Source organism: Phaenicophaeus curvirostris, chromosome 10 (genome assembly GCF_032191515.1).
Source record: "Phaenicophaeus curvirostris isolate KB17595 chromosome 10, BPBGC_Pcur_1.0, whole genome shotgun sequence".
Taxonomy (NCBI): domain Eukaryota; kingdom Metazoa; phylum Chordata; class Aves; order Cuculiformes; family Cuculidae; genus Phaenicophaeus; species Phaenicophaeus curvirostris.
In genome coordinates this window covers 5,927,570-5,942,645 of record NC_091401.1, presented here as the reverse complement: position 1 = coordinate 5,942,645, position 15,076 = coordinate 5,927,570, and the positions used below count along the sequence as shown (strand labels likewise).

The 15,076-nt window shown below is 45.3% G+C and overlaps 1 protein-coding gene across 6 annotated transcripts in view; it reads left to right on the top strand.

Annotated features, from left to right (window-relative positions):
• Positions 1 to 15,076, top strand: part of P3H2 (prolyl 3-hydroxylase 2) — a 71,604-nt gene that overhangs the window by 38,761 nt on the left and 17,767 nt on the right. For all 6 annotated transcript variants that reach the window (XR_011338150.1, XR_011338151.1, XR_011338152.1 and 3 more), the window contains exon 2: positions 13,813 to 13,959. Coding sequence is in view for 3 of the 6 variants with exons in the window: in XM_069865414.1 (XP_069721515.1) it covers positions 13,813 to 13,959 (147 nt within the window). In the remaining 3 variants the exon portion in view is untranslated. The remainder of the gene's footprint in view (positions 1 to 13,812; positions 13,960 to 15,076) is intronic.

Sequence of the window (15,076 nt, the reverse complement as noted above, 5' to 3'; positions counted from 1 at the left end):
TTTTCTTTTAAAAGTCCCTGCATTGAGAAATCTGTTTCTTTAAGAATTTTTTTTGTGCCAAGGACAAGCCAGACTTGGTATCAGACAGTGAGATGGTCACTGATTATCAATTCAGTTCTCCTGTTCCAGGCCAGGTAAAAGGTAGCAGCATGAAGTCTGCATGAAGAATTCCTCTGCCTTCATCTACATCTTGTGCTGTCATTGAAACTGCTTTCAGGTTTCATTTTCTAAAAAGAAAAAAAACCCAAAACTTTTATAAGGGTTCCTGGGTTTGCAGATTGGATTTTCAACGAAATGGGAATGTTTGCAGAAAGCAAGGGTGAATCAACATTTGGCAATTTTCTCAGCCACCTTTTTTTTTTTTTAATTTATTTGGATAAATGCAGGAAAGAATTTAAGCGAAGTCTTGATGCAAATGAAATTCTGAAAGTCTCACTGTCCAAGCGTGATTGATTAGGGACGCTTGCTATTTTCCTAATTCTCTTACTTAATCTTGGCATCTGTCTTTTCCGTCTTAGCTATTTCCACTGGAGATTAAATGGTTCTTTGCGAAGGGGCAGGAGACACCCTCCCACATCAGAGGCTTCTCAAACAGATGGGCTGCTGTTCCCCAAAGATCACAGGGGGAGTGGGAAGCCACCCCTCCCTGGCCACAGCTCTGGGCAGCAAAGCTATAGTGAGCCTGACCCTATTTGACTTCTCCTTTCTACATCTCAGTCTCTATAAACAGCCTTTTATGGTATTTGCCTTTCAACGAGGAGCCAGGGTGTGGATGGGAACAGTGTCAAAAGAGCCACTTATAGGGATTGAGGGAGCTCTTACAGGAGACCGGTGAGTAATTTTAAGATCAACAGAAAAACCTTGCAATGTCTTAAGCCCTGGAACATCATTTGAGGTATTTAAATGCTGTCATTCAGCCTCTTCGCAGCTGGGGCCAGAAGTTTCATGCTCTGTTTTAACAGGAAAACTGAGACATGAAGATGCTGGTAGAAGAATTCCCAGTAAGTCAGAACCAGAGCCAGGAATTAAAAGCAGAAACCCAGACTCAAGGGAAGTGCTTGGAAAACGCCAGCTTCTGGCAGGAGCATCACTTCAGCTGTGTCCTCAGCGAGGGCAGACAGCTTCTCATTTTTTGCATACTAGAAAACAAGTTTTGCCCCAGACAGCGGGTAATGTCTCTCAGCCCGCCAGGTTGACATCAGTGCAGATGGCAGCTGGGATGCAGAACACGTTGCTGCTGTGGGTAACAACAGCCCTGTACTGAAGTGGGTTCCCTGCCAGCATCCCTGTGAGAGACACCGCTGCCTGTGTGTGCAGTTGTGTGGTATTAATGTCTGGCTCCCCAAAGGCTGTGGGCTGCTGTTTATCCCATAGTTGCTGGTGATGTTCCCTCTCCACAGGGCTGCCGTTCTTCACTGGAGCTGCACCAAGCAGCTGCTTTCCCCATCTCAGGCAGACAGATCAAAGCAAGCAGTAATGGAATAAACACCTGCCTTGTGCCTGCAAATGACACATGCATCCTTTAGGATGTTGCTTCTTGGTGCCAATGACAACTGAGAAACTGAGGAGCCAGCACTTGGATAGAGCAGTGAAGATCATCCATGGGTGCTTTTAAGCCCCTGATGGGAAGAAGGTTGTGGGGGAGTGTATCTCTACAGCATTTCCAGTGAGTAGGGCCATGAGGGTGTCAGAAGTTGGAGCTGAACATTGTATGTGTTTAAGATTGTCCAGATTGTGGCTGGCATCCAACCCAGTTCTATCCTATCTGCCCTCATACAGGAATCTGCACAGACCAAGCATTTATCTGTTCAGAGTCGTGTTTTGTCTCTGTGTTTGTTGCAGATGTTAACACAAGTCTCCTCTCTGAAGTCCTGTTCTGCAAGGCCCCCTATGCCTGAGCAGCAGCCCATGTGGGACACGGTGTTGGAGCCCAGTAGCCTCCCTGCCCAAGGACCACACTCTTCCCCCACCACAAAGCACTGTGCTCCCAGAAGTGCTGTCTGCTGGCCTGAAATGGGAAGACCCACATAGCTGAAGGGCCACGGAAGTCGCTACAAGCACAGCGGAACTGCAGAATCAGTTTTTAATACGTGTCAGGGGGAAGAGGTGCTTTGCCAAAGCACCCTGAACCTGCAGCACTTCTGTGGTGTGCTGGATCTGCAGAGAGAGTCCAAGCAGGCATGACAAGGAAATACAGGCACAGGCTTGCAATCTCCAAGCCATGTGCATTGTGTATGGTGAGTTATAAATTAACTGCATCACTGGCCACGTGTTTGTTAGAGAGGCTGGAGAGGAGAGCATTACAAAAAAAACTTAGCCCTGTGCCATTCAGGCTGTTTGATGTTTCCAGTTTGATCTTGGTCACCAGCAGTGGAGTGATCAAGGGGAAGTGCTGGCTCTGATGTTCTGGCCTCCCTTCTGGCTTATACCAGTCCCCTGGGGTCCAGTGCATGGGCTCAGAGTAATAGGTCTGTCTTATTTCCAGCTTTTTGCTGGGAGGAAGAAGAAAGGTAAAGGTGCATACCTGTAGGAGAGCAACCCAGAGTCAGAATTGTGGGATGTGCTGCTGATCAGCAAAGTGCAGAGGGCACATCTCTTGTTCACTCTCAATGACAGATGTGTGCTCACTTATTCTTGGGTTATCCCTCTGGCCACATGTGCACTGGCCAAACTGGAAGCTGACACATCCCACCCATAATGTTCCACCAGCTCTTGCAGAGGGAAAACTGCAGTGCTGGTAGGGCCCACAGCTCTGCTCTGCCATTATGTAGGGTCTTTCTCAAGACAGGATAATAGGATTAGTGCCTGAAAAACTTGGTCAGAGGAAGCACAGCCCATTAACACAAGTCCTACTTGCATTTCTTCCCCAAGCAAGTGGGCTGTAGGTGGCTCCCACTGGATGTGGCACCCTCTCCTTGGCTGCCCTCCGAGACAGACAACAGCTCCTGGGCAGTTCACGGGGTGAAACTGCTGCTGCTGCAGTAGATCTTGTGATTTGGTCCTACAGACATTATTACTCCATTACTGTGCATTTGCAGGACCGTTTTTTATAGACTAATTAACCAACAGTTTGATTTGATGGCGATATTCTGAGCTCTGCTACAAACAGACGATTGTAACTCAACGTTCCAGCTGGCCCCGTGGCACAAAGGAGGGATTTGAAAGTGCTGCTCTGTGTGCAGTGCATTTGGCAAAAGCTCCTTCATCCCACTGCTGGATTGAATGTCCTGATAAAGAAACAGAGCTGGGGGGGCTTGTTTCACTCCTCCAAGGAATTGCGTTAGGAACTGGCAACACTGAGATCTGGTTCTGATTTGCCATGAGGCATCGGACTCCTTACCTGCAAGCTGGAGAAAATGATACCTCTTTGCAGGGGCCTTGCAGGGCTCAGCTAAGATTAATATGGGATGGAGGGGAGATGGAATAACTGTGACGTTTTATTGTTATTCTTAATGATATAGAGTGAAGCCAGGGCATCTCTGTGAATAATCACTGCAGTTTGCCTTTTGAGATTTGGCTGCATTTTTTCCCATCCACTTTACTAATCAGAGCAAAGTTTGGTTTTGTCGGAGGAGGGCTCAGAAACAAACATTTCTCAGTGCCTGAAGCAGAGCTTTTCCTGATGTAATTAGGTCCAGGCCCTCAGGAAATGAAGGCCGTCTAGTTGATAAGTGTTTAGTAATGATTACCAAGCTATGTCTGGGGAAAGAGAGCAAAGTGTTTTCATTTCAGAGGCAGCAAATCCAGCTGAGACTTGTGGTGTGTTTCATGTATGGAGGCAATTGTTCAAGTAGTATGTGGCCTCGCAGAAGCCAAATTTGCCCTGGTGTAACTCCACAGGAGATGCTGGAGCCGTACCAGGAGCCTGAGCAGCAGTGGCCGTAACATGCCACCGGGCTGAGTGTCAGAGGTGTCATTCTGAAGACTTGTGTTCCTCTCCTCTCAAAGACAGTAATCCCTCTCTCAAATTAGTAACAGTACTCATCAAAGCTTGGGGCTCTGGAGTAGGCTAGGAGTCACATTTGCAAGGGTAGAATTACATCCTCTCCAAATGAAATACATGTTCCTTCAGCAGTGCTGGGTAAACTGAAGGTGGAAGTGCATGAAGGTGAGTTCCTCAACGTGCTTTTGTTGTGTGTGTCAACTTCAGCTGCAGCAGTCAGAAGCTCTTAAGAAAGAGGACCTATCCTTCAGAATTTGCAGGGCCAGATTCTGCTGAGAACATGCCTAGCAGTTGCTATCCTGTAAAAACAATACAGTCCATCTCATATCAGCGTTCTCATTCTGCCCTCCAAGAGAGCTCCTTTGAGACCTGATACACTCTCACTGTCCTGGGTGAGAGGAGAGGTGGTGGGCACCCTACCCTGCCATGTGTCATCTACCTTCATTTCAGAAGATACATTTTTGGGGGAAAACGCATTAGTGTAATGAACATTGGAGGAATCTGAAGAAATTCGCAGTGCTGCTGCAATGGCTTTTGCCTCCCGGATGTGTAAATGTTTGTGCAGGTGTATTACAGCAACCCCCATGTATTCTGAAAACACTAACTTGCCTCTTGGTAGGTCTTTCTCAACCACATTTCTGTGCTGGTGAAAATAAGATACTGATGTCTTAAAATCTCCCAAATCCCTTCTTTATTGCAGCTTGTATAAATGTCTTCCAGAAAATATTACACAGCTCCCCAGAGGACAGGTCCTTCAGTGGCTTTTAAGCACAGTGGTCCAGAGGCAAACCCTAAATCATGAAGTATGCAAGCTGCTGCTTTTGCTGACAGTACCCTGAGTGTGAGGGTTTCTGTGTACCTGCCATGTCCTTATGCTCTCCTCACATGTGTTCACCCTTGGCCACTGTTGGGGAGAGGTTCCTGGGATACATGAGCATTTGGTCTGAACCAGCTTGGCAGCCCATACAGGTAGTAGTGCACCTTGCAAGACCTTTCCTTTGCTTTCTAGACCAACTAAGACTACCCTGCGGAACTATTTCCCTCCCTTTCTCTACAAGCATTGCTTTCTTGCAGAAAGTAAATGCAATTCCTCAATGCTGTAGTGGCCCAGTAGTCCTGAATGTATCAGATCAGCATAGAAGTTTCTTTACAAGAACAGCAGCTTGGTCCAAGGTCACTTAAGGCATAAGTTCAGTTTGCTTCCCCCTGGCATTAGTCAGTTCCCCTCATGGTGAGCAGAGCCCACCTCCAATTTGTAGATCTTATTTAGTCTTTGTAAAGTGCCTGTTGAGTTGGAATGGTGATCTGAGAATTTATTTAATCAGGTATGCAGTGTCCTAATGTCCATCACCATCATGATGGTTTCCAAACATTAAGCAGTTGTGAGTTTTGATCCATTGGTTTATGACTTGGCCCCTGGAAAAGGTAATACAGAAACTTCGTGTCTGGAAAAAACATGGTAATTAAAAACATTTCCTTAAAAACTGCTAAAAGTTTTGGAGGAAGCGATGATACATAGGTATGCTGTAAGTCTGTTTTCTTCCTGCCATTTATGGTTTGTTTGCTTCCACCTTTGCTGCACGGTTGGGCCTCAGGGCGGAGGGAGATAACCTCTTTCTCAGACAGCAGAGTTCTGTAGCGCACCCTCAGAGCTATGCATTCTGCTTTTCAAACAAATTGTCTGGTGTTAATAAAATAAACTGACTATAACCCCTGGCAGCGTTGGTCAGTACCTTCTCTAGGAGATGTTCTTCATGTTGTTCAAAGAAAAGGCAGGGAGAGGCAGTCTTCAGGCTTGGGACGTGGCTTAGATAACCCATTTGACAATATTTGTTTGCATCAGAAAAGAGTTGCAGAAAAGGAGTATAATTGTATCACCAGACCAATTTGGCTTTCTGGCTGCAGGATGGTCATGAGTAATCCCTGTGTCCTCTCAGAAAGGCATTTTCTAGGGGCACACATAGCTGTTTGGATGATGTTGAGAAACAGACAAGCATTTTCACAGGAAACTTTGGCTCCCAAAGGACATTCAACAGCTCATCATGTCTGACTCTTTTAAAAGGTGCTGAGCCATTGCTAAACCCTGGAACGGGAGGAAAGTTACTGCTGTAAGAATTTTTCTGTTTCTTTTGCATTTTTCTGTTTTGTTTTTCTTAAGTGTTTTAGTAATTATTTCTATAGATATTCCAATGTAGAGACAGCTTGGTTAGGAGTCTGCCCCAGTGCCTGAAGTTATCAACCAGTGCAGCTGTACTAGTTGCAATGTGCAGGGAGGCAGGATGCTAGAGAAAATTCACATCTAAACTGTAAAGCTGCTTCTTCATGGATCTTGGAGAGGGAACACGCATAAAAGTAGGAAAAATGCAGAATCGGGGAAATGGAGAATGTGCAACAGTTCTGCTAATTTTGGATCCAGTCCCTGAGTTGCATTGCTGCTTTCTTGCAAGTGTACTGGAGAAATGCCATCGATCCTTTCCAGGTAGAAGTACTGAGATCCAGAACTTGCCAGAATGAGCTGCTTCGCCTTGTTCTTGTAGGCACATCAATGGCATCAGCCTGTCATGCACAGCCCCTAGGCTATTAACCATTATTTGTGTAGGATTTGTTAAACATTTCGGTGACACCCCTATAGCTGTTATCCCCTTGTTGGGAGAGGAGGTTGTGTGTCACTGTTGTTATAATGAAATCTTTTACTGATGGAAAATCTTTTGATAGAGAAGTGCTGCAGTGTGTTTTGGTCTCCATCTTCCTTAGAGTAAACACTGTTGTTTCTGTGCAGATGTCTGTGTTGTGGATTATACTTTTGTTGGGGTCTTGGGCACTGCAAGTCTGTCTGCAAAATCACCATGCAGCGATCCTCTCCCAGGCATCTCCCATTCCATCTCTTTGTCATCACTTTGCTTCAGTTCTTTCATCACAGATGAGTTTGCTTTTTTTTCTAGCCCAAATCAAATGCCTTCAGGTTCCTGAGCTTGGAAGACTTTGTGGAAACGTAGAGTTGTTATGTATTGTTGTGTTCCTGTGACATCTCTGCTGCTGGAGAGTGTCCTGTCTTCTTACCCCTGTGACTCACGCTTACATGATGCACCTCCCAGCCCTTTTAACTGCATGCCAAGATTGCTTGTCTGGTTTTCCCCTAAAAGCATGCAATCAGTTTTAGCCTTTATCAGAATGCAGCATTCCAGCCATGACCTTCCTCCCTTTGTGGGTAAAGGGCTCCTTTGCTCCTTGCCGGTGGATTTAGCAAGATTCACCTCTCTTCTCCCAGGTATTGCCAAGAGTCTCTGCAGGGGACCACCTGCCTCTCTATTATCAGTCAATATATCACATGAAAGCTCATTATCTGTCAAACATACTGTGGCCTGAAGGACTCCTGCTGGGGGTCTCTGAGGTTGGGATAGTTACATGCTGCTTGTTTCCAGCTGCTTGATTTCATTGGTTTAAAACACATGGCCTAATCTTTGACTGATGCTTTTCCAGGTGTCGAATGGCTGGAGTTGCCACAGGGCTAGTGTAACAACAGGAGGAAAGACATGCATAAGAGAACCTCTGCTCTGGGAATCCTGGCTGGCTTTATACCCCATGCCTTTAGTATCTAGCACCGCTTGTGGCCGCTGGTCTTTAAGTGCATTGCTTATCCCATGCTACTCATTTCCCAAGGGCTGCTGGCTCATCTCTAATTACCTAACCGAGGAAAACTCTGGGGTATGGAAGTCTCATGGGTGACTGTTGCACAGATTCTAAGGGCTGAATACATCGCACCTCTTCCAGTAAAAATTATAAGGGAAGCTCTTACTTAACTTTCAAATTATCCTTAAAAATAGCAGAAGAGCCCATTTCTGACCGGATGCAGCTTTTGGAGGAGCTGCACAGAACCCTCCTAGGGTGTGGGGTGTTTTGCATGGCTGTGGCATGGCCATCTAGTGCTGGCAGTGTGGTTGTGTGTTTGCATCTGGAGGAAGGAGGACAGCTGGCCAGCTATTAACTGATAAAAGCGATTTTTTTTTTTTTTTATGGAGTCGTGTGCTAAAATCTGTGTACTGCCAGCTCCTGTCTGTGATCTCAGCTGTTGCCTACTGGCATGAAGGGCAGAATTCCATTTACAAGGCGTTTCTTGCCCAAGCTTTAAAAACCCAGTTCTAGGAGTTCTGGGGTTTTTGCCTGGAGAGCCCACATTGTGTATTCTAGGAATTTTTCCCTGTTGAATGCTTACAACTTAACTGTCATCAGAGTACATTAGACAGGTTTCCTTTCCCGTGGATAAGACCTCTGAATAGATGCATGTGGAGCCTCCAGGAAGGCATCAAATCTGCTCCCGATCGCAGTCATAGCAAGAAGCAGGGGCCAACACTATTTATCTTGACTTGGCAAAGCAGAAATTGGTAAACTCTTCGGAGAGCAGGAGATAGTGCGTTAATGAACTCAAAGGCTGCTTCACACTTTTGTCACTTTGTACCTATTCCCTACAATTGATAAAGGTCTTTCTGCCATACGCTTGACTTGCTCTCAGTTTTTTGAGTTTCTGTGGGGTCAGCAAGTACTGTTATGGGCTGCAGTCAGCTCAAGCATCTTTCTGCAAATGTGCAATCCCATCGTCAGAGGGAAAATTTTCTGATTAACTTCTCTGAAGAATTTTTTTTCTTTTTCCATTTGCAATAATAAAATATTTAAGCCAAGATCACATGCTATTTATAGCCATCTCACTGCTACTTGCTTCTACTCGCTCAGGCAGTAAGCTCTGTACAGACACAATGAGATTAATACTTCATGACATTGAACCTTTTATTTCCCTTGTTATCTCTGCTTACTGACTCCAGAACCTCCCTTCTCTGTGGAGCCTAGTGCGCTGAAGTCTTTGCTATAACACAGTAGCACCGGAGTTATGGAAAAGTTAAAAAACCCAAAAACTTTGTTCAGCGAACCAGGAGTTCTCTGAAGGTTTGAGACTTTGGTTTCTAGGTCAGATGAATGGTTCGAATATTTTTCTCACAAGTTCCATGCCAGTCTCATGCATTCAGCAATTAATGCAGGTTATGTGCAGGTAGAGCTGCTCTTGGCATGGCAAGAAACACTGGGGTTTTGAAGAATCTGATAGTTTCCAGTGTACGAGTCTTACTTCTCTTCCCATTCCAAAAAAGAAATTTTAATTAAAATAATGTCTTACGTTCTGAGGATACAGTAATATAGAAACAGGTTAGATTATGACAGTCACACAGAATGCGTGACAGCTGCCAATATCTGATAACATGTTCGGTGAACTGGGAGATGATCATCAATAATAGTCTAAAGTCTTGCTTATATCATGCCCTATGACCCTGTGTCTCAGGCAGTCAGAATTGACCTTGCTTTGGCTACATTCTCTCTAAAATCCTCTAAGTTTTGCAGCTCTTTTAGCCTTGCTTTTGCCGTGAAAACTGCAGAGTGAGCCGGGAGCATCTGAGCACCTGTAGATGTTCTGGCTACACCTGCTTCCCCCCACACATGGCACTACGTCAGTGTTCAGTGTGAGCAAAGTGTTGGTGGTGCAGCCCACCATGCTCCCAGCTGCGAGAACAGACTGTGAAGCTGTGTGATGCTTGTCTCGCAGACCTGGCACGACAGCTGTTTCGCCTTAGCCCCACTGCCAAGTACCAGAGAGTAAACGTCAAGAGGTGCAAGTTTAGGGTCGTTGTAGCTGAAATTGTGGTGCTGTTGTGCGCCGTGTTCCCTAGGGAAGGGGCTAGGGGCTTGTGCCAAGCTTGCTGAGCACCTAGCATGAGAGAGACTCTGGTCAGAAATCATTTGTCTGTGAATAGTGAGAGTAAGTGTGAATTCAGAGCAAACGTCTGCACGTTGAGCCGAGCCAAGCCAGTCTGAGCTGGTTTTGGGTGGGTGTTAACGATGAGGATGAATCTTCTGTGTTTTTCTTTAAGTGATGCTGGAGCCAAAGCGATGATAACATCAAACAGCAAGTTAGACATGTTCCAGCAAGACAAACTATTTCCTAATCATGGTAGGTTGGTACCAGTGGCATTACAGGTACAAATTCTATTGCTTGGCATGGAGTTTACTGACTGATACATAGCTTGACAGGTACCAGAATGATGATGAACTATTGAGGGATAGTTAAAATTATATTACATGTCTTATCATGCAGCCCATGGAAGATCCGTAAAGGATTTTCTCAGTGGTTTTGAGAAGAGGAGGCTGAGGGGAGACCTCATTGCTCTCTACAGCTATCTAAAAGGAAATTGTGGGGAGGAGGGTGCTGGCCTCTTCTCCCAGGGGACAGGGGACAAAATGAGAGGGAATGGCCTCAAGCTCCACCAGGGGAGGTTCAGGCTGGACATTAGGAAAAAATTTTTCACTGAAAGAGTCATTGGGCACTGGCAGAGGCTGCCCAGGGAGGTGGTTGAGTCACCTTCCCTGGAGGTGTTTAAAGGATGGATGGACGAGGTGCTGAGGGACATGGGTTAGTGATTGATGGGAATGGTTGGACTCGATGATCCAGTGGGTCTTTTCCAACCTGGTGATTCTATGAGAATAGACATCAGTTATATAGCGATGCTCAAAATGTTCACTCAAGGTCCTTTCTCCAGCCTGTGTTTGGTCTTGTCCAATGCTTAACACAGCCTTCATAGTCCAAGCCATTACTGCAGGTTGGAAGTTCCAGTCCCATTGACGTCCAGGCCAACACTGTCCCAGAAGGGAATGAAACCCAGCATTTGCAATTTGCTGAAATTCTTCAATCTGTGGTTTTGCTGCTTAAAATAATTTTCCTGTTTTTCTGTGAAAGGAAACACTCCTAATGTTTGAATGAGGAAAAAAAAATATTTTTCAGCTTCAAAACCCAGAAGCATTTAAAAGTTGTGTTTTTCCCTTTGCTGTAGCCATTGGCATGGTAAAATGAAAATGGACAGAGTGTTCCTGGGGCTCTCTTAAGGCCGGTGTTCTGATTTTGTGTGTCCTCTCTGGCCAAAATAGTGTTTGGTACAAAGCTGCAGCGATAGTCTATCAATCTCATTCCAGTGGATTGAACAAGCAGACCTTAGAGCACATACTGAGGTTGTGATTCTACAGTTGTTATTTTTTCCTTGCTGATTTTCATTCAGTGATGGTTGTACAAAGATCAAAATCCCCTTGTGTTACGTGCTTATATGTGCTTATGGTCCCCAAGTTGCTTGCCATCTAAATAAACAAAATTATTACCCTGTGGGAGAAAGGCTATTATTTTTATTGTTATTCGTTTAAAACTATGGAAAATCAGGCACAAAGAAAACAAAATGTTTTTTTCCAATGGCTGCACAGTGAGATTGTGACAGGGCCAGGAACTGAGTCCAGGTGTCCTGAGTCCCAGCCCAGACCTTTAAACACCAAAATATCCTGCTCCTTGTGAATTCAGAGTGTTTTGGCAAAACTTTCCCCAGAGTGTTTTATAATTAATGTCAGTTCTAGTCTCTGAACATGTCTTACCAGTTAGGAATTTGCTTTAATATACGCTCATCCACTTAAAAACTCCCCAAAACTTAGCAGCTGTTGGCTTTTCTGTGTTAGTTGAAAGTTTCTGAGGCAAATATGGGACATGATAAATTGAAAAGCGTTGAGTTGAAATGTCCTGCTTTGAGTGCGCTTAGTAAAGTCCAAAGGTCATCTCTGCTGTGAAGAGCCTGCAGCACTAAACACGGTACATGAGCCTTGTTTCAAGGGTGGGAAAGGCATTTTCTGTTGCATTTAGAAATCAGACTCTTTCTATCTCACAAGTGTGGATTTTATCTAGGAAGAGCTAAGCCCATCTTGGGATCTGTGACAGTTTTTGCCAGCTTTCTGTAAAGGAGCTAGGTCAAAGGACAAAAAACCCCATCCCACAACAGACTATTGCAATGTGCATCTCAAGGGACCGGTTCCCTTGCTGAGAGGCATTTGGTCCCTTTTAAGTCTGCACAGACAGGATGCTGTCTGTGAATAGAAATCTGCGGTGTCGAAGAATGCAATTCTCCTGAGCAGCTCAGATAGTGTTTTAATAGCAGTACTGTGGATTAAGTTAGCAGCTCATGTACCTCCAACAAACCCCTTGTCCTGTCTAGACCTCTCTAATTACTAGCCACAGCAGCAATCCTACCTATACTCAGCATGACCTGAAAATTCCCATTGTGAGATGCTCTGGTTGGTCCTTTATCCTGTATCAGATGCTGCCCAGCTGTGATGAGCTTTTCCAGGATGGGATTATGTTGAGACAAGCTTTTCCAGGATGGGATGTATGTTTCTGAATAGGAATGTTCCTTTTTTTTAAAAAAGAAATAAAAATAAATGTTTCTACACTGAAGAGGTTTGGGTTTTTTTGGGGCAGACCTAGATAAAAAATTCTTACAGTCATTTTTCTCGCCTGTTGGGAAGCCAAGGGATTATGCTGGACAGTGATGTTCTTAGGAAATCTCCAAGCGAAGGACTGGAAATAGATCTTGTATTTGCAGTGAAAGCTGGCTTCTCTGCATATGCTGTCAGCAGAGGACTAATCTAGAAAAACTTCTGAAGTTTATACAAGGCAATTTTTATGTGTTTCCGTGGGCATTGCAGCACAGCAGTGCTTTGGTGTTCAAAGGGCAGATCTGGGGAGTGGGTTGAGATGCTGTTTGACTGGAGCTTTCTTTGTCCTTTCAGAGGTATTCACGCGTGATTCTTTGGCTGATTTTGTCCTGGCGGACAAGCAATTTTGGCTGTGCTGGAGTAGTGGAGCATTAGACAGGGTTTAGGACAGTGCCCGTTTGGTGTAGGTCTGGCCCGTGGTGATGGCTGGGCTTTTTCTCCAAAATATCTTAATGTGTCTGGGCACCTGCTTTCAAAACATCTCTACGCCCCAGTGAGCAACGTGAGAGTGTGTCTGGAGTGGCTCATCTAAAATAAAAGCACCAATTTCATAAATCCTCTGGTAGATTTGCATGTCTGCTCCCATTCAGTATCTCCCTATGAGAATCACCCAGGCATCCTTTGTAAGCTCAACCAGTGATTTTCAACAGCCATGATATCTCTAGTTTCCACCAGGCCCAATCTAGACAGCCCAAATGAAAGCACTGAGTGCTTCTCTGGGGGATTTGCTGTGTGCCAGGAGGCTTGGTGTGTTATCCTGCTGTGCTCTGTATCTTCCTCACTTCTCTCACCTTTAAGCCAGGCTCCCAACCACCATCATCTATATATCTCTTTTTTTAATGCAAAAATTGTTTTCTGCAGCTTGATACACTTCCTAATTATGCCTTGTTTTGGTAAAAAGCTAAAGGAAACCTGTTACAGATTTTTTTTTTAAATACTTGCCACTTGGAAATTTTCTTTGAGAACAGAGATTCAAAGGGCATTGGCTGCTTCCTTCGCAGCCAAAACATGCTCCCTCTGTGCTCTTAGGGAAGAGAACTTCACCAAAATAATGTATGTCTTTTCCCTGTATTTGTGAGTCTTGCCAAGCTTTACATGCAGTAGGAAAGGAGGCATCAGGCTGCTAGCTAAACAACCAGGGTGTTTTCTTAATGCAGGTAGCTCCACTTTCCAAACAGGAACAGATTTGCTGAGTGATTTGGTGTGGGTTCAATATTTCCAGGGGGACTCTCCTTGGCCAGCTGAATCAAAGCTGTAGCTTTTCCCGCACTCTAGTTGTTACTGCTCAGACCAGTGTTTCATATTAAAAAAGGACTTTCTGCCATGCTGTTGCTGCAAGCAAGTGGTCTGAAGAAATCCTTCATGTTCTTTCCCTTAGTATTTCATTGCAAAGCCCTCACAAGCCACAGATGTAAAATTGTGTAGTATATACCTATGTAGGGGCATCCCTCTCAGGGTGCAGCATCAGCTGCCGTATTTACTGTCCTACATCACCAACTCACTCGTTCTGTCTTGTCATGTTACAGCTGAACAAGCTGGAGGAGGCAGCAAATGCAGCTCACACTTTCTTCATGGCAAACCCTGAGCACATGGAGATACAGCAGGACATCGAGAACTACAAGAGCTCAGCAGGGAAGGTCAGCTTGATTGACCTGGAGGCCAGGCAGCACATGGTGAGTCTGAGGCAAAGAAGTGCCCGGGTTAAGTGACAGGCAGTCTGGAGACAAGAGGTTCAGCGTGCCTGAAGAACACCATCCGTTAATAAGGACATTCTTGCTGAGGTGCATATTACAACACAGCAGAACAAACTCTGCCTTTTGGAGCTTTCCTTTAAGCCAAGCCAAATTCTGAAGAGTCTTTATGCAGGTTTGCAAGGTTCCACTAGTCCAAATGTCCATTGATGGCTTAAAAGTAATTTGGTACAACTGGATGGAGTTAAATGCAGTTGACTGCCGGTCACAAGCATTGTTCCTCAGGGCTCAGTGTTAGGGTAGGTTCTGTTTAAGATCTCTATCAATGATCTGGACGAGGGGATCAAGTGTACCTTCTGTAAGTTTGCAGACAACACCAAACTGGGCAGGAGTGTCGATCTGCTTGAGGTAAGGAAGGCACTACAGAGGGATCTAGATCAATGGGCCAAGGCCAGTTGTATGGGGTTCAACAAGGCCAAATGTTAGGTCCTGCACTTGGGCCACAACAACCCCATGCAGCACAACAGGACTGGGGACAAATGGCTGGAAAACTGGTGAAAAAGGACCTGGGTGTGCTGGTCAACAGCTGACTGAATATGAGCCAGCAGTGTGCTCAGGTGGCCAAGAAGGCCAATGGCATCCTGGCTTGTATCATCAATAGTGTGGCCAGCGGGATTAGGGAAGTGATCGTGCCCCTCTGCTTGACACTGGTGAGGCCACACCTTGACACCGTGTTCAAAGTGTTCACCGTGTTCATGTGCAAAGACGAGCAATAAAGCTGGTGAAGGGTCTGGAGTACAAATCTTACAAGGCGTGGCTGAGGGAACTGGGGTTATTTAGTGTGGAGAAGACAAAGCTGAGAGGAAACGTTATCGTCCCCTGCAGCTGCCTGGAAGGAGATTGTAGTGAGGTGGGTGTTGGTCTCTTCTCTTAGATAACAAGTGATAGGATGAGGCCTCAAGTTGTGCCAGGGAAGGTTTAGGCTAGATGTTAGGAAATATTACTTCACCAAAAGGGCTGTCAAGCACTGGAACAGGCTGCCCAGGGAAGTGATTGAGTCGACATCCCTGGTGGTGTTTAAAAGATGTGTAGATGTGGT